This window comes from Schistocerca cancellata, chromosome 4, assembly GCF_023864275.1.
Source record: "Schistocerca cancellata isolate TAMUIC-IGC-003103 chromosome 4, iqSchCanc2.1, whole genome shotgun sequence".
In the NCBI taxonomy this organism is placed as follows: domain Eukaryota; kingdom Metazoa; phylum Arthropoda; class Insecta; order Orthoptera; family Acrididae; genus Schistocerca; species Schistocerca cancellata.
In genome coordinates, this window is record NC_064629.1 from 906593680 (window position 1) to 906615674 (window position 21995).

Here is a 21995-nt window from a genome sequence, read left to right on the forward strand (position 1 = left end):
TAATTCACACTCACACACACGTGCATGGGCGCGCGCATACACACACACACACACACACACACACAGACACACACACACAAAACACACACACACACACACACACACACACACACACACACACACACGAGAGAGAGAGAGAGAGAGAGAGAGAGAGAGAAAGAGAATGAGAGAGAGAGAGAGAGAGAGAGTTGCCAGAAGAATTTCTGTGAGTTTTGCAAGGTCAGTGCAAAAATATTAATAAAACCGAGTTTGTAAAAAACGTTTATTACCCAGTTGTGGTGATGTGCAGGTGATAAATTATAGCCAAATACATTTTCTCTAAATATTGACAAAGTAAATGCTGTACAGTTACATTATGTACACAGAGCACCAATAAATACAAAAATTACATAATTAACAACTCATTTCATCTCTGTACAAGCTTTCAATATTAAAAAGAATCCAGCAGTAATATATTATTGTCAAAGTAGTACATTTTATACACAGTTCAATATCTATATGGCACATATGAAACAGTTTCCATTTAGTACGAAGTACTTTGAAACATCAATATTTGTTGTACTTGATATTCCTCTTAAACTTGAATATTTTACAGTTCATACAGTGAGTCCACAACAAAACTCAATGAAATTTTCTGTTTCGACAGAAAAGTCTTCTGTATGTATTTACAGTCACTCACATACAACATCTGAGTATCAAATAATTATTGAGTATCATGCTATATATCATGTCATATAACACAGTTTGTTTTTTCCCCTTTTCTCTTTTGCCTTGATTTTTCCCAAGCATTGACCTTGCCCAGAGGGTAAAGGATGATTGCTGAAGCCAGTATGAGTCCACCAGAGAGGTAAAATGAAGCATCATAGCTGCCTGTTGCTTCCATGAATGCACCTGTAGTGAATAAATTATGCATAACTCTAAATAAATGAGAAATTTCAATGTTCTTATTGTAGATAGGATGTATAACTAATTGCAGTTGTATCAGTGACCTACAATGCACCATACATGTGATCCAGTTTCAACTAATATTTATTTGCTGTGCATAATGAATTCAAGGTCACTTACTCCATTACGTTTGAGAAAAATTATATAAAGGAACTATTAATTGAGGTCATTGTATGCATTATTAGTTTGTGACAAAAATCAGAGAGATAATTTTATATTTGGCACAAAGAAGTGTTTCTACTCATTAGACTGTGTGTCAAATGATAAATAGACACCAAAAACTCATTAATATTTTCATCGTAATACAATAATTTTAAATCATGGTTAAAATAAAATAGATTATGTAAAGACAACTGTTTACCACACAGAGAAAGCACTGAGCAGTCACTAGACAGACAAACGATAAATTGATACTTGTAGTTTATCTTTTGAATGGCATTCTTTTCAGTGCATACTACACATTACTCCACCTCCCCCTTTCCATGGATACAAATGGTTAAACTTACTGGTACTGTAACCTGGAATAAGTAGTTGGAAACTATCAAGTAATTTGAGTGAACTTTATAGGGACAAGAGGTAGGGAGAGATGAAAGCTTAGGAGGTAATTCCCAGAAAAAATTTCTGTCAAAAATAGTGACACTTTAAAGCATTGGCCTCCAAATTTATTGATTACTTAGTGACACTTTAATCCATTGGCCTCCAAAGTTATTGACTACTTCATCATAGTAGCTGCAAATACTGTAGCCAGTAATAAACACCAAACACATATGCATCAGATTTACATGTGCAGACACTGCAGGTAACACTAATAGACATTAGTTTCAAACGTACAACCCATAAGGATATTATGGAATTTGCCATGTGTCTAAAAAGTAATAATTCTGCTAGTTATGGTGGTGTTTATAACAGGATACTAAAATCTTGTGCTGACTTGCTACAATTACTCTTAAGACACCTGTATAACCAGTGAATGGCTCAGGGCCCATCTCCTGAAAGACTTAAATTTGCTGTAGTAACACCTATCAGCAGTATTGGAGAAAGCAGACCACCTCTAATCACAGATCTATATCAGTCATTTCACTATTTTCAAAAGGGTTTGACAATGTGAACATTAACAGAATACTAATTCATTTAACCAAGCAAAGCTTTTTAACTGCTTCTCAGTTTAGTTTTTGTGAAGGATTCTTTAGACTGAAACCAACGTGAGATCTCATAAATGAAGTGCTAGCAAAGCTGAACAAAAATAATGGTCCTGTTGGTATTTCTGTGACCTGACATGAAAATAACCTCAGATTTGAGTAATATAACATGTGAACTGCCACAGAGTTTTGGTACTTGGCCCCTTTGTGTTTCTAATCTACATAAATGATCTTCCGATTACTTTAAAAGGCAGTTCACAAACTGTAGCTGTAATGCTTGCTAGCAACACAACTGCGTTAATCAATGGTCAAAGTGGTCCACAGCTATAAGGTTCAGTCATAACCTCATGAAGACTCTTCTTATGCAGTTTCAAACAAGCAATAATGACCTTTTAGTGCTAGAAGTAGACATTAATGGTCATTAACTGAATAGAGCACAATGTGTACAATTCCATGGATTCAAGTTGGATAATAATTTGAAATGGAGTAGACATTTTGATAAGCAAATCAAGATGTTCAGTTCACAATTTTATAATTTTAGAGGCATCTCTTAGTGTGTTAATCGAAAGACAAGAGGGCTGGCTTTTTTGTATATTTTCAATTCCCATTAGCTTATGGAACTGTCTTCTGAAATAATGCACATAGAGTAAATAAAATGTTTATTTGGTGAAAGTGAGCAGAAAGGTAATCATACATCTTGCAGAAGGATCATGGAATCCTTATGCTCAGTTCCTCCTTAATGATTTTTCTTGTTGATGATAAAAATCAGTTTAAACTGAAATGTAATATACACAGAGACAATTAAAGATGCAAAAATAATGTTCATGTACACTTTAACTTCTTGTCCAGGGGTCAGAAAGGGGTTATGCACTCAGGTGGTAAGATATTGCTACCGTTTAACATAAAGCAAGAAATAGAGAATCCCTTCCAATCCAAAAAGAAAATTAAAAACACACCTCCTAAACACCTTTTTCTAAAAATTATCAGGATATCTAGATTGAGGAATGAAAATTTCTGTTAGTTACATGGCCAGTACCAGTATTTGTTATAAATCTACTAATTGACTGAAAATAGGACTCAGTACTTACAGATGTAAAAATATTTTGTTTGAAAAATGCACTAGCTTGAATTGTATTAAGCAGTATACTCATAGGTTACTGCTAAAACAGCACACACATTGAACATCAGTGATGTCCTTGTCTCATGTTCATGTATACTTTGACTTGTTCCATATCTCTGAAGGATCTCCTTCTTGATGGGATCCAGGGAACATGATAGATGAATGGATGAATGAATGAATGAATGAATGGATGGATGGATGAATGAATGAATGAATTTAGTAAGGGGCATGAATACAGACTCATATGGTGTTTGTCTAATGGAAGCAGACATAGTTACATGTAGTGAGTATAGATCCAAGGAGAGGTAACTGGAGACAGGGGCAGGATAGAGGGAGTTCACTATAGAAACTTCAAAAGAGGCCTATCAACATTATTACTAAAGTGAGGAACAGAAAGAAGTATGAGGCTGGTGGGATTCCTTGAGGAGGGGAGGGGGAGCATTGTAGTTAGGCTGATAATGGAATGAGAAGGCCAGGGAGTAGTGAATACTGGGTTCTGACTGCAGGAAGATTAAAGTCAAGAATGAGTTCATCAGAGATGGAGCATTAGCTCAGTTTATGAAAGGATGCAGAAAGAAATCAGCCATATCCCTTACAAAGGAACCATCCTGACATTTGTCTGGAGTGATTTAAAAATGGATGATTTCAACCACTGTCTTTTGAAATGTGGGTCCATTGTGCTAACAACTGTGCCACCTTGAGTTCAGCATGCAGGAGAAATGTTAGTCCAAATTACTTAGCAGAGGAAATATTCTAATATGTGCAATTCATAAAAACTGATTTTTGCACACAGTACCTTGCCTAGCTGATTGCGGGAATGATGTTTAGACAAATACGGTCAATTTGGTATCTTCTTCACAACCTGTTCCATTTGGATTTTTCTGTACCAACATCATATTCTCTAAATTGCATAGACTGGACGAATCCTTTTTTGTGATTCTTTTGGGCTGAAGTTCTTCTATTCTCTGTTTTCCAGGGTATGTACTCCTCTTCCCACCCCATTTCCACCCTCTGATCACGGGGTTGATATTTATCTATTTGTTCCTCACGTTAGACATGTTTACACACTTACACACCTTCCTCTACACTGTTTTCTCAGCAGCCTATAAACCCCTGCCCCAAGCTCCTTCAATATTTCTCAATTAACAACCTACAGCTGCTGATGTCTCTCTGCACCAGGACATGCTTTTGCTGTTCTAATCCTTGTGCATCCTTATCCTTCTCCTCTTCTGAATCAACATCATCCTCGACAACTAACAGTAGTTGAACTAAATGCTAGGGAAATGTGGTTGAGCATGTGTATGTCAGTGGGGGTAAAGGTCTGAAGAGGAATAAAATTTTAAAGATGGAATAAAATGATCAGTAGCTTTTTTATGTGCTTATTGACTACTTGACATTTCCTCTCCATAGTAAGTAGTTACCTCTAATCATCCACAGTTAGAATTTTCAACAAATTTAGACTACTACTTAAAAAATAATTGGACAGAAATATCAAAATGTTCCCCTTTCCATCTAATTTGAAACTTGTAGGTGGAAGTATCAGAGTACGTAGAACTTTATGGACTGAGATGATACTACATAGGCAGGAACTTTGATTAGAAGCCACCATGTTCTGGAAATTTCAAAATATGGAATGCTTCCATCAATAAGAGTCATTACTTAATGGGAATAAAGAGCCAGTTGTGTTTCAGAAAAACAATCTTTTCTGAATCTGTGTTGATTGTGTGTTAATAGAGATTGTCCTTTGAGGTAATTCATAATGTCTGAACACGTCCTACCATATCTTACCACTAATAAATGTCAGTCATACAGGTCTATCATTCAATGGATTACTTAGAGCTCCTTTCTTGCATATTGGAGTGATCTGTGCAAGTATCTAAGGTATGGATCTTTCATCAACCAAGTGGTTTTATATGAGTGCTAAAAATAGAACTACTTCACCATTATACTCCAAAAGGGACCTAATTGGTATACAGCCTGGACTGGAAGACCAATCTCTAAGTGATTTAAGTTTCTTTAATTCACCTAGGCCATTTACTTATAAATTATTCATGTTGGTAGCTGTTCTTGGTTCAAAGTTTGAAATATTTAGTCTATCTTACTTTATGTATTTAGTACAGCTACTTTGGTGTTTCATTATGGAAAGTATTAAAAGCATCTCATACTAAAGTGCACGCCAAGTTTTGAGGATGTGTAAGTCTTCTCCATCTTGTATATTTTATATTCTTTAAAATCTGGTGTCCATTTTTTCCTTTCTCTGTTCCCTTCAACAGTGTCCTGACCTGGTTTGTGTACCATGAGGAATCTGTTTCATCTCTTGTTAATTTACTTGGTACAAAACTCACAGTTTCCATCAACAATATTTCTTTGAATTTAAGCCACATTTTATCAATACTTACAGAGTTATATAGAATGAATAGAGACAGTCTTTTAAGAAGATGTCAAGCAAATTTTGTTATTACTATTTAAGGACACCATTCAGTATAAAGTGTTTTATGAAGGTTTATTTAGAATCACCATTGTTTTATCAATAACATTGAGCGTTTTAAAAATCCTTGCCAGTGTTAAATTTCTGAGTCCAAATGCTCTGTATACTGTAATTTCTGATCTAAGCAAGATAGATACATGTAAGTTGCTTGGGCAATTTTTTGGAACCAGTACACAATTAAGATGATAAAAAAGAAACTGATTCCAATATACATGAATTATGTTGTGGCCCAAAGTCCTTTTCATCCCATTTAATTCAGTTTCTATTCACATGTCAAGCTCTGTAGGAACAAATTAAGGAGCAAATCTCCAAGGTCATGGAATGTGTCAGTACGTGAAATTACAACATAAAAGTAATAACAGGTAAAAATAAAATGTTTATGAACCCAAAAAGGTCAAGCCATAAGTTTAAATAAACACAATCAACGGTACAACAAGAATCAACTTAATTTTTCAAGGAACTCCTCGACAGAAAGAAGATGTGACCCATGAGGAAACTCTTCAGTTTTGATTTGAAAGCAGGTGGAGTACTGCTAAGATTTTTGAATTCTAGTGGTAGCTTATTGCAAATGGATGCAGCACTATATTGCACATCTTTCTGCACAAGAGTTAAGGAAGTCTGATCCAGCTGCAGGTTTGATTTCTGCTGAGTATTAACTGAGTTAAAGTTGCTTATTCTTGGGAATAAGTTAATACTGTTTTAACAAGAAATGACAGTAAGGAATATATATATTGAGAGGCCAATGTCAAAATACCCAGACTCGTGAACAGAGGTTGACGAGAGGTTCGTGAACTTACACCACTTATTGCTCAAAACACCCATTTATGAGCCAAAAATATCCTTTTAGAATGGGAAGACTTACCCCAAAATATAATACCATATGACATAAGAGAATGAAAATAAGCAAAGTAGAGAAATTTTCATCTAGAATGATCACTCACTTCAGACACCATTCAAAAAGTAAAAATGGCAGCATTAAGTCTTTGATGTGGGCTTTCCACGACAGTTTACTATCAATCTGAACACCTAGAAATTTGAACTATTCAGTTTTACTAATCATATGCCCATTCTGTGAAATTAAAATGTCAGGTTTTGTTGAATTGGGTGGTTTCTAACACCTGAGTCTTACTGTGATTTAGTGTTAGTTTATTTTCTACAAGCCATGAACTTATGTCATGAACTGCACTATTTGAACCCAAGACAATGTTGCACACAACATCCTTTACTACCAAGCTACTGTCATCAGCAAACAGAAATATTTTATAGTTACCCATAATACAAGAGAGAGGATATCATCATCATCATGGATAGTTACCAGCCTCTGGCCAGGTCTGTATGGAACATAGGTCTCTCCATCGCCTTCTGTCTTGCCACGATCTCTCTGTCTTCACCTTGGCCTAGTCTTCTCCTTTCTTCCGGATGCATTCCTCTACTCCTTTCAGCCATCTGTCTCTCGGTCTTCCTCTTGGTCTCTTTCCTTCCAGTTTCATCTCGTGTATCCTCCTGGGTATCCTCTTCTCCTCCATTCTCTTAACATGTCCATACCATCTCAGCCTCGATTTCTCTATCTCTTCTGTAATGGTTCCACCTTCATTAACTCTATGATCCTGTCATTTATTAACCTGTCTATCTTTGTCAATCCAATACCGTTTCTCAAGAATTTCATCCCTTTAGCTTCTACTTTCCTTTTCTCTTTTCCTTTCATAATACAGGTTTCTGATGCATATGTCATGATTGGGACATAGTATGACTGGTATATAACCTTTTTACTGATTTGGGGGTACATCCTTGCTCCATATCAGACTTCTGACACTCTTCCGAAATGCTTCTGCTATTCTCCCCCGCTCGTTTATGTCTCTGTCTTTTTTCCATCTTCCTGTATCAGGTTTCCTAGTTACTTGAAACTCTCCATTCTCCTCAATTGCTCCTCGCCAGTTGTTATTCCAGTTGTTCCTCTCTCCTTCTTTCTTGTTGCGATAATCATCTCAATCTTACTTATACTAAATATCATCCCATATTCTTGTACTGTTTGTTCCCATATGTCCAACTGCTCTTGTACTTCCTCCTCCTTATTCCCCCAAATCATCAGATCATCTGCAAACACCATAGCTTTCATCTTCCTTTCACCAATTACTTGTGCTACTGTACTTACTGTATCATACATCACTATAATGAAGAGTAATTTTGAAAGTGCACTTCCCTGCCTCAAGCCTTTCTTCTGTTCAATCCAAACTGATCTCTCTCCTCCTGCTTTCACACAGCTCACACTTCCATGGTACATTTCCCTTATCCTCCAAATAATCTGGTTTGCTACTCCTCTGTTCTACAGGGCTTTCCACACTTTGCCTCTATGTACACTATCATACGCTTTTTCAATGTCCAGGAAGGTCATTAGTAGATCTATTCCATATTCATAGTGCTGTTCCTACAGTTGTCTTGCAGAAAAAATTAGATCCACCATGGACCTTCCTGTTCTGAAGCCATGTTGCTCTTCTCTCATTCTTCCTTCTAATTTTGCCCGAATTTGTGCTTCCAAAATTTTCTCAAAAATCTTTGCACAATGACTCATCATTGTTTTACCCTGATAATTCTTGCACTCTCTTCTATTTCCCTTCTTAAAGATCAGGACAATTATTCTCTTCTTCCAGTCTCCTGGGATCATCTTATGTCTCCACACAATTTTCATTACTCGATATAGCCATTGTATCCCCACCTCTCCTGCTGCTCCCACCATCTCTACACTTAGCTCATCCAGACCTTGTCACTTCCCTCCCTTCTTCTTGCCCAGTGCCTCTTCCACTTCTCCCCATGTAAGATCTTTTTCTATTTGCTGTTCATCAACTTTTTTCTCCTCGGCTTGTTCCCCCTCATCCAGGTCCCCATTCAGATTCAGGAGTTCTCAAAATACTCCTTCCACATATTCTTGAGTTCCTTCTTATTCTCTACATTTTGTCCACTTTTGTTCACAATTTCAGCACAATCTGTCATACCATTCTTCCTCTTACTTTTAATCATCCCATATAACACCTTTTTTGAACCTTCACTATCCTCCTCCATCATTCTGGTCCACTGTTCCATCCACTTTTTTCTTTCCTCCACCAACAATCTTTTTGCTTCTTTCTTTCTTGTCTGATACTCTTCCCTTGTCTCTGCTGTTCTCTTCTGGAACAATACCCTAAAGGCTCTATTCTTCTTTTGTACTTTATCCTTTGTTTTATCATTCCAGCAGCATGTTTCCTTCCATCTCTTTTTGTTGCTTGTCCTCCCACATATTGCTTCTGCCGCACTTATTAATGTTCCCTTGAATCTGCCCCATTCCTATTCAACCATTTTTGGTTCATCCTTTGGGATGCTTTCCTTTACTACTTGTAGGTACTGTAGCCTGCTTTCTTCCTCCTTCAACTTCCATACCCTTATAAGTCTTTCCTGGTTTTCTGTCCCTTTATTATCCTTAGTCCCTCTCAGGTTCATTACCAGCAAATGGTGGTTACTATCCAAGGCCTCTGATGGTAATACCTTAATGCCAAGGATGTTCCTATTCATCTCACTATTGTACAGGAAGTAGTCAACTATCAACTTCCTCTTTAAATCTTGACTGTACCAGATACTCTTGTGGCTCTCCTTTTTCTTGACCCAAGAGTTCCCAACCAGCACATCATTCCTTTGACAGAACTCCAATAGTGTTTCACTTTCCTCATTTCGGCAGCCCCAACCCTCTGGTCCAAGCACACTTTCGCAGCCTTACCTTTCTCTTCCAACGTGTGTGTTTAAATCCCCCATTACTATCATATTCTTCCTTCCCATCTGCTTCTGCATTTCCTCTTCAAACTCTTGCTTCTCCTCAGAAGTGCAACCCACGTGCAGGGCATACACTTGTGTTACCTCTATGGTAATCCCCTTGAGTGATATTTTGGTCTGCATCATCCTATCACTTATTCTCTTCACTTCCTCTTTTAATCCCTATCTTACTACCATTCTGTCTTCAATTCTCCTTCCGTCCTCATTTCCACACCAGTACAGTTAAACAGTTTATATAAATAAGGAACAGGAGTGGCCCCAACACTGATCCATTGGGGCACCCACCACTTGACAGCACCCCACTCAGACCCCACATCACAGCCATTCTCAACACTGTGAATAATGACCTTTTGCTGTCTGTTGCTAAAGCAAGAGGTGAACCAATTGTGAGCTACTCCCCGTATTCCGTAATGGTCCAACTTCTGGAGCAATATTTTGCAGTCAACACAATCAAATGTTTTAGTTAAATCAAAAATATGCCTATTGTTCAAATTAATTAATTAATCCTTCCAGTACCTCACAGAGAAAAGATAATATAGCATTTTCAGTTGTTAAATGACTTCTAAAGCTGAGCTGTACATTTGATAGCAAATCGTGTGATATAAAATTATCAATTATCCTTACATACACAGCGTTTTCAGAAATAGGTCTAAAACTGTCTACATTATGCCTTTCTCCCTTTTTATAAAGTGGCTTTACTACTGAGTACTTTAATCATTCAGAAAACTGACCATTCCTAAAGGAGAAATTACTAATATGTGTAAATACAGGGCTAACATATGCAGCACAGTACTTTAATATTCTGCTAGGCACTCCTTCATATCCATGAGAGTCCTTAGTCTTCAGTGACTTAGTTATTGACACTGTCTCCCTCTTGTCTGTATCACAGAGGAGTATTACAGACATCAATCTTGGAAAGGCATTTGCCAAGAGAGCTATATGACTCCCTGTAGAAACTAAATTTTTATTTAATTCACCAGCTATGCTCAGAAAATGATTGTTGAACACTGTACATATATCCGATTTATCAGTAACAGAAATATTTTTACTACGAACTGCCTTTATATTGTCAACCTTGTGCTGCTGACCAGACACTTCCTTCACAACTGACCATATGGTTTTAATTTTATTCTGTGAATTAGCTATTCTATTTGCATACCACATACTCTTTGCCTTCCTAATAACATTTTAAGCACCTTACAGTACTGTTTGTAATGTGCTACTGTAGCTTGATTGTGACTACTTCTAACATTCTGATATAATTCCTGCTTTGTTCTACATGATATTTTTATCCCACCAGTCAGGCACCCGGGGTGCCTTTCACTGCTAGTACCCCGTTTAGAATGTTCTGATGGAAAACAACTCTCAAAGAGCATGAGAAATGTGTTAAGGAAATCATTATATTTGTCATCTATGTTATCGGTACTATAAACATCTTGTCACTCTTGTTCCTTGATGAGGTTTAAAAAACTCTCTATTGTTGTTGGATTAACTTTCCTACATAGTTTGTAATTATATGTGACATTTGTTTGAGTACAAAAGCCTTTTAGTGTTAAAATTTGCACATCATGGTCTGGAAGGCCATTCACCCTTTTACTAACAGAATGCCCATCTAGTAACGAAGAATGAATAAAAATATTGTCTATGGCTCTGCTACTGTTCCCCTGCACCATAGTTGAAAAAAAAATACAGTCTGGATCAGATCGTATGAATTTAGGAGATGTACCAACATCTTTTTTCTTGCTCCATCATATACCTAATTTATATTGAAGTCACCACATGTAACTAATGTCTGGTACTTCCTACAAAATGAATCAAGAACCCTCTATAGCTTGAGCAGAAATGCTCTTAAGTCAGAGTTAGGGGACCTATAAACAACAATTAGAAGTTTAGTTTCACTAAATGCAACTGCCTTAGCACAACATTCAAATATCTGTTCAGTGCAGTGCTGTGATATGTCTATGGACTCAAATGGAATACTGTTTTTTACGTACATGACCACTCCCCCACCCCACAAGGAACTCTTTGAAAAACAGCCAGCTAATCTGTATCCTGGTAAAGGAAGCCTCTGAACTGTCAAATTATTTAAGTGGTGCTCCAATATACCTATAATTACAGAGTCAACTTCTATAAGCAGTTCACTAACTTTATCTCTAATACTTCTTATATTCTGTTGAAATATGCTAATTCCTTCTCTTCTTGGAAACATGATGTCCTCTGAAGGTGAGCCCTTAGAGTGACTTCCTTTAAGTAGATATGATTATCAGGTCTATCAAAATGTGCAGCTCTAATACCAACTACTACAGGAATTTTCCATGAGTGATTCCACCACCACCACCCTCTACACTGTCACCTATAAGGTTTGCCAGCCTCCCCTTCCCATACCTATTGAGGTGCAGGCCATGCCTAGTGAAACCCAATCTACTGATAGACTCAACTGGCAACACTGAAATGTGACTCATACCCTCTGCCATCAGATCCCTCTCCAGCCCCTTGTTAATGTGCTTAACAGCCACATTAAGATGAGACCAATCGTGACGCAGAAATAGTTGTATGAAATGCACATTAGTGCCACCAATTTGAGTAGCAATCTTTACCAGGTCACCGCCTACATCATATTCCCCATCCCTATCAAGACTGTTCCCTGCTCCACCCACTATCACTACCTGATCCTCCTTCGTAAAATTCCTGCATAACTCTCCTATGCTGTCAGTCACCTGAGCCAACCCTGCACTAGGCTTCACAATACTGGTGACCTGGTACGCACTCCCCAACAGTTCCTGCAACTACTGGCCCACACATCTTTACCTTTCTGTAAGACTTTTCAACTGATCTAAGCCTCCTACCTGATGAGGACTGTCGTATGTTCCCTTCACCTGCAGCTACAAGAGGCTCCTCTCCACTCAGCTCTGACAGTTGGTCAAATCTGTTGCATATACACGAAGTATAACTTCCTGAATATCTCCTCCTCCTAGCTGCCTTCTCACTATCTGAAAGTTCCCATTTCCAGCACACTTCACCCTCCTCAACCTATCTAGTTCCTCCTTTGTGTGTTGTAACTGCACCTGAAGGGCACAGATCTTACGTTCCTGGTCCTCTGTCAACTTATTTCTACTACAGATTCTGCATTCCCAGGAGAGGATCTTGCTAGAATGCCCACTGGCTTGCCCACTGCATTCCCTCCTGATGAAAATACTTTGAACAAATTCCACATCGTAACCCACTACTCACAAACCTATGATAGAGACCACACTTCTCACCCATGGTAAAACTTTACAGTTACTGAAAATGACTATATGTCTATGTTACTTAAGTTCAGTTACACTTGTAGAACTATTTATAGAACTAACAATAGCTGTCTCAAAATTCTCTCTCTACTAAGAAAGCAACTACTTGTATTAATACTACTAAACCACAACTAACACCAATCCCAACAAAACTTCACAAAATTACTAGCTAAAACCAAAAATTCAAGTGGTCGCTTTAACACTCAACAAAGTGAAAACACTCAATGAAAATTTTACTGAAATATTTCACTAGAAACAGTAAGAAGCATCAGCTGAAAACTAAAGCATGAAATTTACTAAATGACTTCAACACACAGCGAGCAAATGTTTCCAAAAGTTTATTAAATTGTTATAGTGCCACAAAGAGCATGAAACACCACAGAAAACTATTAAATTTAATAACTGTATAACAGTTCACAAATAACTTTGTCAGTACTTAGCTTTATAACCGCTACAGTTGCAACTGCATGACGCAAAAAGTAAACACACTAGTTTGTTAATCTACCTATCTAATGTTCAGCATTTTTTGTAGCATTACATTTCAAAATCTTCTGTTCCTTATTGTCTTCAATGTTATCATTCACATTCCACCACTGTACAAAGCTAAACTTCCATTTAATAAATAAATAAAATAAAATAAGTAGTAAAAAAGACTAGACAAACACTTTCAGAAGAGACTTCCTAACATTTAAATTTATATTCAATATAACAGATTTCTCTTTATCAGAAATCCTTTTCATGGTACTACTAGTCTACAATTTATGTCGTCTCTACTTTACTTTAGTATCTTCAGTTACTTTGCTGCCCAAGGATCAAAATTCGCCAACTACTTCTATTGCCTCATTTGTTAATATAATTCTCTTAGTGTCATCTGATTTAATTTGAATACATTCCATTGTCCTTGGTTCTCTTTTATTCATATTCATCTTATAACTTCTTTTAAAGACACTATCTATTCTGTTCATCTTATCTTCCAGATCCTTTGCCATTCCTGGCAGAATTACAATGACATCATAAAATCAAAGTTTATTCCTTCCGCCTGATTTTTAATTCATTTTCCTATTTCCTCCTTGGTATCCATTACTGATTATTCAATATGTAGCTTGACTAACATAGGGGATATGCTGCAGCATCATATCTCCCATTGCATCTTCATCTACTCGCTCTTCTCTTTTCATAACATTACCTTTCATTTCATTTCCTTTGTATAGCCATTGTATATACCCCTTTCACCTTTCCTTTCATAGCTTAGTAATGTCTTCCCATTTGAGCTTTTTGCTGTTCATTTCCTCTTTGCTCCAAACGTTTCTGTTACTTTCTTATAGGTGGCCTTTATCATTCATTACCCTGATCATGTGTGCTTCTATATTTTTCCAATCTTTCTTTGGCTTTTCCTGTTTTAAAGTTTTTCAGAAATTATTATTATTATTATTATTATTATTATTATTATTATTATTATTATTATCTTTTACTGACGTAAAACATCTGTGCATATGACAGTCATGTTTGCATTTATTTTTTGGAGCACACAGACACAGATATAGTTAATATTAACGCATTTCAATTTTGGCATCAGAAAACAGTTTTTTATTCCAGGCCATACTCTCCATCATCAAACTATCTGTAATTTTACATTCATTATTTTGTTGGTGGACTTCTTCAGCACCTCCAAATACAACAAAAGCAGTGCATAACATGATGCAAATATCAAAAGAAAATCAACATACCAGCAAGAGGCGATCCAATGGCAGCAGCAACCCCTTGGAACATCAATGTTAATCCAAAAGCATTTGTCAAGCGTTCAAGTCCTAGTAGATCCACTATAATTAGGGAACGGAGTGAGGCAAAACATGCTGAAATAAAATATTTAAACTAGTTAATACCCTGCTAATAGCTTATTGCAACACAGTAGAAGCTTAATAACACTTAAAATAAAAACACTTAAAATAAATTTCGTAAAAAAATTCATAAATTGCTTAATTTATGTATTTTTGCATGTTCTTTTATGAGATATTATTTACTAGTATATAAAATGTATTTATATTGTTCAAATTTCATGAAAGTGTTTCATAGCTGAATTTAATTTCTAGGTAATTTCATTAAATTTGTTGAGTAGTGAACAGTTGATTGAAACTTCTTGTAAATTACTTAATTTTAATTAATCATGTATGAGGGACATTCAATAAGAAACACAACACTTTTTTAAAATAGTAGTTTCTTTTGTTCAGCATTCCAGTACACCATATTATTCCCCACCCTTTTGGGTAAATCACATTATTTTTCAACATAATCTCCATTCAGTGAGATGGCCCTACACCACATTACTGGAATGGCCTGTACACCCACATGGTACCATCTTACTGGTTGACATCAGAGCATACAACTTGCTGCATCAATAACCTTTTCAGCATCCACGTACTGCTTCCCACAAAGTGTACCCTTCATTGGACCAAACAGAAGGACATCTGAATGTGCAAGATCCAGGCTGTAGCGCGGATGAGGGAGAACACTCCAGTGAAGTTTTGTGAGTTCCTCTCAGATGTGCAGACTTATACGAGGCTTTGCATTGTCGTGGAGAAGGAGAGGTTCGTTTGCATCCATTGATAATCTTGAGTGAGACTGTCCACATGCTCCAACATTGCAGGAGGCACAGCTGTGTGCAGCCGGCCAGCACCCTGGAGATCGGACAAGTCTGTGCAACCATGTTGCAATGGTGATAGATGCCTTACTAAACATCTCACCATGCTTTTTTTTATTGCATGGTATTTGCAGATATTCTGCAAATGTCTATTAATATCTGTCATGCTCTGGTTTCCCACCAAAAGAAACCCCAATAACAGCTCTCTACAGGGAACACACTTCTGTTGCAGATGCAATATTGAAAAAAATTAGAAGGAAGCTCAGCATTGGCTGTAATTTTGATAATTTATTAACAGCAAAATCAATTTTCACTCACATAATGATCATCTCCAGTGCTGGAAGTTAAACATTTCACATAGCAATCAGTGAATAAGAAACAAAAGACCACAAATACACCTGAGTATAAACCAACTGTTGGCAAGGACATACCTTTAGTGTACAAATTTAAGCTCGTAGCCACTGGTGTCTAGTTATTAGCAGTAACAGAAGCTATGAAATGATCACAATAACTGAAGCTGCTGTTTACATTCACCCATTCAGCAGACCTTAGTGTGACAGGGGCTTGGAACACCCTCTGTGTGATGTGTCACGTGAAGGCTTATTAATTTATTTGGCAAGAGATTACCACAAAACACCATGTGTGCACTTGCAAATCATTAATTGAATATTTCAAATTTCAAATTGTACATTAAAAATGCATAGCAAAAAGGAAGGGGAGATGCACATCTTGACAACATACACTGGCATGTTATATATATATATATATATATTAAAAAAAAAAAAAAAAAAAAAAAAAAAAAAAAAAAAAAAAAAAAACCTTAAAAAAAAACATTCAAGAATAAAAATCAACATGTAAATTATAAGGTGTCAGATTACAGGAGTAGTAGAAAAGAAAAATATGCAAACGTATCTCATAACTGCATCACAATATGTTTATTATGTTAATATTGTTCTCATCTACTAGGTAATACGTGTGAATCAGCTGGCTGAACTGGAGTTACCCACACTTTTCACTAGCCAACATATTTTAATATACAGCATTTTTTGAGGTTCTTTATAGAGATTGGTAATTGGCTTGTACTTTTGCATCAGTTTTGTAATAACATTTGTCAACTGGTGGTCAGGCTACATAACTCACAGTCATAATAGGCCTTTAACGAAATCAATGCACACTACAGATTAAGTGTTTGGTTATGAAAATTTACATTTTTTGCCAATAGATAAGAAATTTAAATCCTCATCACTTTAAAGTGAGTATTTCATGTTGCTGGTTTCTCACTACATTTTAATTGCTTTAGTAAGTAATTGTGGAAAAAAGTGTATAATCTGGTTCTAATTTGTCTACAGTACGATGTATATTTTGGGAATAATTTGTACTGTTAACTTTCCTAAGTTATGACTTTTCTGAATGTATGATGTATATTACTACTTATCCACACCTTGCATTTTAGATTAATTTTTATGGCCTACTTTGGATATATGGGTATTTTCAAAATCAGCTTTATTGTTATAAGGGGTTCCACTGCTGCTATTAAGACATGTAATAAAATTATCTCCTTCATATGAGTATTCAAAACCGTTTGCTTGACAGTTTCGTGTCTGTTGTATCAACTGTAAATGTATGTATGATGGGTTCTGACTCAGTGCTTGTGCAAAAGTGTATAACCAGTGTGCGATGTATTTTTTGGGACAAAGTTTTTATACTCTAAAGAGAACACTGTTTCCTTATACCCAAGTTCTGTTTTGTATCATATAATAAAATATTTTCTATAAATAACAGGTGTGGTAATGGAGGTTTTTACTAGGCTAGCGTATTTTACACACTTGTGTCTCTAGCCAATGTATCACTAATTCTTTGCAATCCGTAACAGTAGTTCTTACTGATGAGTGTACTAAACAGTCTCTGCAGCCACAATGTGCTTTTATGTCATTCTGCTTTTCATAATTATGATGATTTTTTGTAATTAAGCCTCAGAAACAGCTATAATGTGTTAACATGTCCAAATGGGAATAATCAGATGTGTGAATCCTCAAGTCGTTAAATACAATAAAAAGTTGTTAGTCTGCACCGTAAAAAAAATTATAAAGAATATTGTGTTTCATGACATTTTGACCTGTTAAATTGTGGCAGATATTGTACAATCACCACTATTTATGTATTTGACTTCTTGGTTTCAACATAATATTTTACATAATTTAAGAACTTTGCACCTCTGACTTCCCATGCCAGATAGCGGTTACTGTGTTATAACAGATTCTGTTGTATTTGATGTCATGTTGTTTGTATATTTTTCTTTTTTACTAGTCCTGTAATCTGACACCTTATAATTTACCTGTTGATTTTTATTCTTGCATGTTTCTTTTTTAAGTTGTTTTGAAAATAACACACCAGTGTATGTTGGCAAGATGTGCATTTCCCCCTTCCTTTTTGCAATGTGTTTTTAATATACAATTTTAAATTTTAAATATTCAATTAATGATTTGCAAGTGCACATTTGGTATTTTGTGGTAATCTCTTGCCAAATAAAGTAATGTTAAGTCTTCATGTGACACATCACATAGAGGGTGTTCCAAGCCCCTGTCACAATGAGGTCCGCTGTATAGGTGAATGTAAACAGTGGCTTCAGTCATTGTGATCATTTCATAGCTTCTTCTACTGCTAATAACTAGACACCAGTGCCTATGAGCTTTAATTTGTACACTAAAGGTATGTCCTTACCAACAGTTGGTTTATACTCAAGTGTATTTGTGTTCTTTTCTAATTCACTGATCACCATATGAAATGTTTAACTTCCAGAACTGAAGATGATCATTATGTGATCGAAAATCGATTTTGCTGTTAATAAATCATCAAAATTATGGCCAATGCCGACCTTCCTTCTAATTTTATTGTATGGGCGTTGTGCAACAGGAGTCGCCAATCAATCAATATTGAAGGGTATGTATAGCACCACCACCTTTCTGAACCCCATGAAACTATAACAGCTGAAGTGGGAATACTCCACAATGTCACACAACAAAATTTGCATTTTTTCAACTGAAATTGGACAAGAAAAAAGTGCTTAATTACTTACAGAGCAGCCCTCATATTTATTACTGAATATATTTCCGAAATACATGTCATCTGGGACTCAATCTATAAATTTCTTGTGCCGAATGTAACAAGACAAATTTCCACATATTTTAGTGTCTTAATTTGACTTGTGTTGCATTCTTACAGGTGCAAACGTAAAGGAACAAATCTTGAAAGAGGGCTGCAATCACAGAACACTTTCATGACATATCACATTTAAATTTTGACTTGGACAGTTCTCCCTTTGCATTCTGGCACATGTGTGACAAACTGCTAAGTTTCCTTCATATCTCTTTGTTGGCAATTCACTTTACAATATCAAAAGAGGGAAAGCAAATTGTCACATCTGTTTCTTGTTTATTTTCATTGAAAATGTTCAAAAACTGAAAGATACATTTTTCAAGTTTATTACAACTCAAGATTTCAGTCTTGACAGCAAGTTCTGCTACTGATCCTCTAAGATGAATAAACATTGAGCTTAAACGTATAGGTTAGAAAATGGTAAGTAAAAAGTTATCAATTTTAAAATTTCCTTGAAGAGAAGTTGTAGACTTCATAAGTCAATGAATTCAGAAAGAAAAAATACAAAAAAAAAATCATATTTTACCTTAATAAGCAAATTTGTAACTACTTTTTCCCATGGACACCAATAATTTGTCCATGTTCAGAAGATATTTCATACTGACCTGTTGCTAAACCAAATACAGCAGAATAGAAGAAAAGATATCCATCAGCTGTTGATATTCCACTTAGCAGTGTAGCAATTCCTCCAATTGATAGTGCTACATTGTTTATAAACAGCGGTTTTGAGCCAGGAAAGCTGCCAAGGACTCCACAACCTATCCTTCCAATTGTGTTTGCAATGCCAATTGTTGAAACCAACCACATTGCAAGAGACTGGTCCATACCATTTATTGTCGCCCTGTCTGCCATAAATTTAATGATTTTATATTACTTTCACAAGTATATATATTAAGTATATTATTGTGTCACAAAAGTGTGCAGTCAGAACAGAATAGCTTATTCATGAGGTATGTAATGCTGGCAGATGCTAAATGGAAGATAAATAATTGTATGAGGCTAGTAATTGATGTCTCTTATTAACCAAATCTCTGCTTTTAGTCAAATTGTGTCATAAATGTCTTATTCCCCCCAATCTGATTCAACATCTCTTCATGAGGTAGTTGATCTACCCATTTAATTTTCTGTATCGTTCTATAGCACAGCATTTTGAAAGTTCCTATTCCTTTTAGTGTGAATTGCTTACTGTCAATTTATCACTTCTGCACATTCCAGATAAATACCTTCAGAAAAATTCTAATTTTAACAACTTTCTCATTTTCAGAAATGCTTTTCTTGCTTTTACCAGTGTCATTTTGTAACCCCCCGCCCCTCCCAAACTTTGACTATCATCAGTTATTTTTATTTTGCTGTTCAAATAGCAACATTCAACTGCTACTTTTAGTGTCACCTGATGTAATTTGACTACACTCCATTACCTTTGTTTTAGTTTTGTTTGTGTTCATCTCATAATTTCTTTTCAAGGCATTATCCATTCTCTTCAACTGCTCATCCATGACTTTTGCTGTCTCTGACAGATTTATGCCATCAGCAAAGCTCGAAATTTTTATGTCTTCTTCCTGAACATTAATTCTATTTTCAAATTTATCCTTGATTTCCTTTACTGCACACCCAATGTTCAAATTGAAAACTAGAAGGATAGACTACATCATCATTTCTCTCAGTTCTCAACCAGTTTCCCTCTCATGTCTTTGAACTTTCATAAGTGTAACTGCAGTCTGGATTCTATACATGTTGCAAATAACCTTTTCCTCCCTATATTTTATTTCTGCTAACTTCAAAATTTCATAGTGTGTAGTCCAGCCAACATCTTTCCTATGTTATAAACACAGGTTTGCCTTTCTTCAACCAATCTTTTAACAAGTAACCCCTTGAGTTTGAGGTTGCAAGTTCAATCGGTAGTAAGACTCATTTGAAAATATTGTGTCAATAATTATGACATGAAAAATATTAGGTGCTAATGACTCATCAGGTGCACCATGAAGGTGACAGAAAATGAGTGTCCCATAGGTGCAAAGATGAACCTTCTATAGAATGTATTTATTACACTTCACAAAATAGACATTGTCGACATTCGCGCACCATGAACACCAAATGAAAAATGGCACACCATAGTCATCACAAAGGTTCACACCATCAAGATCAAAGGTGAACTCCTTGGGAGTTACAAACTGTGCAGAATGTTCAGCTAGGTATCCACTAGTAAAGAATTCATATAGAATTATATTGGTGTAACGGGTTGATGAGAACTGATGGTACGTGATGGCATGCAACTGAATGTGAAACAGTATGTCATGGAGCTTATCATGTAATTGGTTATCACTTAAGGCATAACTGCAGATAGTGCTATAATATGTTTTATAAGCACAATAAAAGCAAACATCCAAAGGCTAAATTTATCCAGTGGTTCCAGGTGGTATGAACTGCAATATCACAAACATTTCAGCAGGGACAGGTTGCCCTAAATGAGTATGATTTTTTATATACAGACTAGGAAGCAATCATAAGCATGTTATTTTGGCCAGTCATTGGCTAAAAGCACCACTCATACAACAGTTGTAGTTCTCTTACACCATTTTCCCACTTGAGCTTATTGTGACTTAAGCATTCCCTGCTGCCCTTGCAAGATCACGCACTCAAGAAAGAATCATAGGGGGCAGAGCAACTCCAACTTATTGTAGTAAAATAGATAACTTTTCTGCTAATTTTCCATTGAGATTAACAGTTGGTATAATTGTATACAACTGCATCAAGGCACTGACATTATTTGATCTTGATACAACTCTCTTGGCACCTCTACTCTCCTGGGTTCCTTTCATATGCATTTCCTATTCAAATCTGTCTGTTCATAGGATGGTGTTGCTATTGGGAGCCCCTTATTCCCAGTTATAGCAAATTTCTTTGTGGAAAAAGACCAGGAAGCAGGCATTGGAAACTGGTTGTTGTATGCTTGGTGGCAGAATGGCAGGGAGGACCTGGGTAGTTTTCACAAACACCTCAGTGGGATCAATCCAAAGATTCATTTTCCATGGAGGAGGAGGCAGGTGGGAGATGAAATTTTGTTTGTTTGTTGTTGTGGTCTTCAGTCCACAGACTGGTTTGATGCAGCTCTCCATGCTACTCTATCCTGTGCAAGCTTCTTCATCTCCCAGTACCTACTGCAACCTACAGCCTTCTGAATCTGTCAAGTGTATTCATCTCTTGGTCTCCCTCTATGATTTTTACCCTCCACGCTGCCCTCCAATACTAAATTGGTGATCCCTTGATACCTCAGAGTGTGCCCTACCAACCGATCCCTTCTTCTAGTCAAGTTGTGCCACAAATTTCTCCTCTCCAATTCTGTTCAATAACTAATCATTAGTTATGTGATCTACCCATCTAATCTTCAGCATTTTTCTGTAGCACCACATTTTGAAAGCTTCTA

At 36.2% G+C, this 21995-nt stretch overlaps 1 protein-coding gene across 15 annotated transcripts in view; it reads right to left on the reverse strand.

The window, feature by feature from the left end:
• LOC126185071 (monocarboxylate transporter 12-B-like) overlaps positions 1 to 21995 on the reverse strand; it is a 1121214-nt gene that overhangs the window by 249197 nt on the left and 850022 nt on the right. For 4 of the 15 annotated variants that reach the window (XM_049927844.1, XM_049927850.1, XM_049927840.1 and 1 more), the window contains exons 7-9: positions 19177 to 19416; positions 14505 to 14630; positions 249 to 891 (exon numbers count right to left, since the gene is read on the reverse strand). The exons of 5 other annotated variants lie outside the window; for them this stretch is intronic. In XM_049927844.1, coding sequence (XP_049783801.1) covers positions 731 to 891; positions 14505 to 14630; positions 19177 to 19416 — 527 coding nt within the window. In that variant the 3' untranslated portion in view covers positions 249 to 730. Of the gene's footprint in view, positions 1 to 248; positions 892 to 14504; positions 14631 to 19176; positions 19417 to 21995 lie in introns of those variants that run through there. 6 more of the 15 variants (XM_049927847.1, XM_049927851.1, XM_049927843.1 and 3 more) reach the window with 4 other exon arrangements.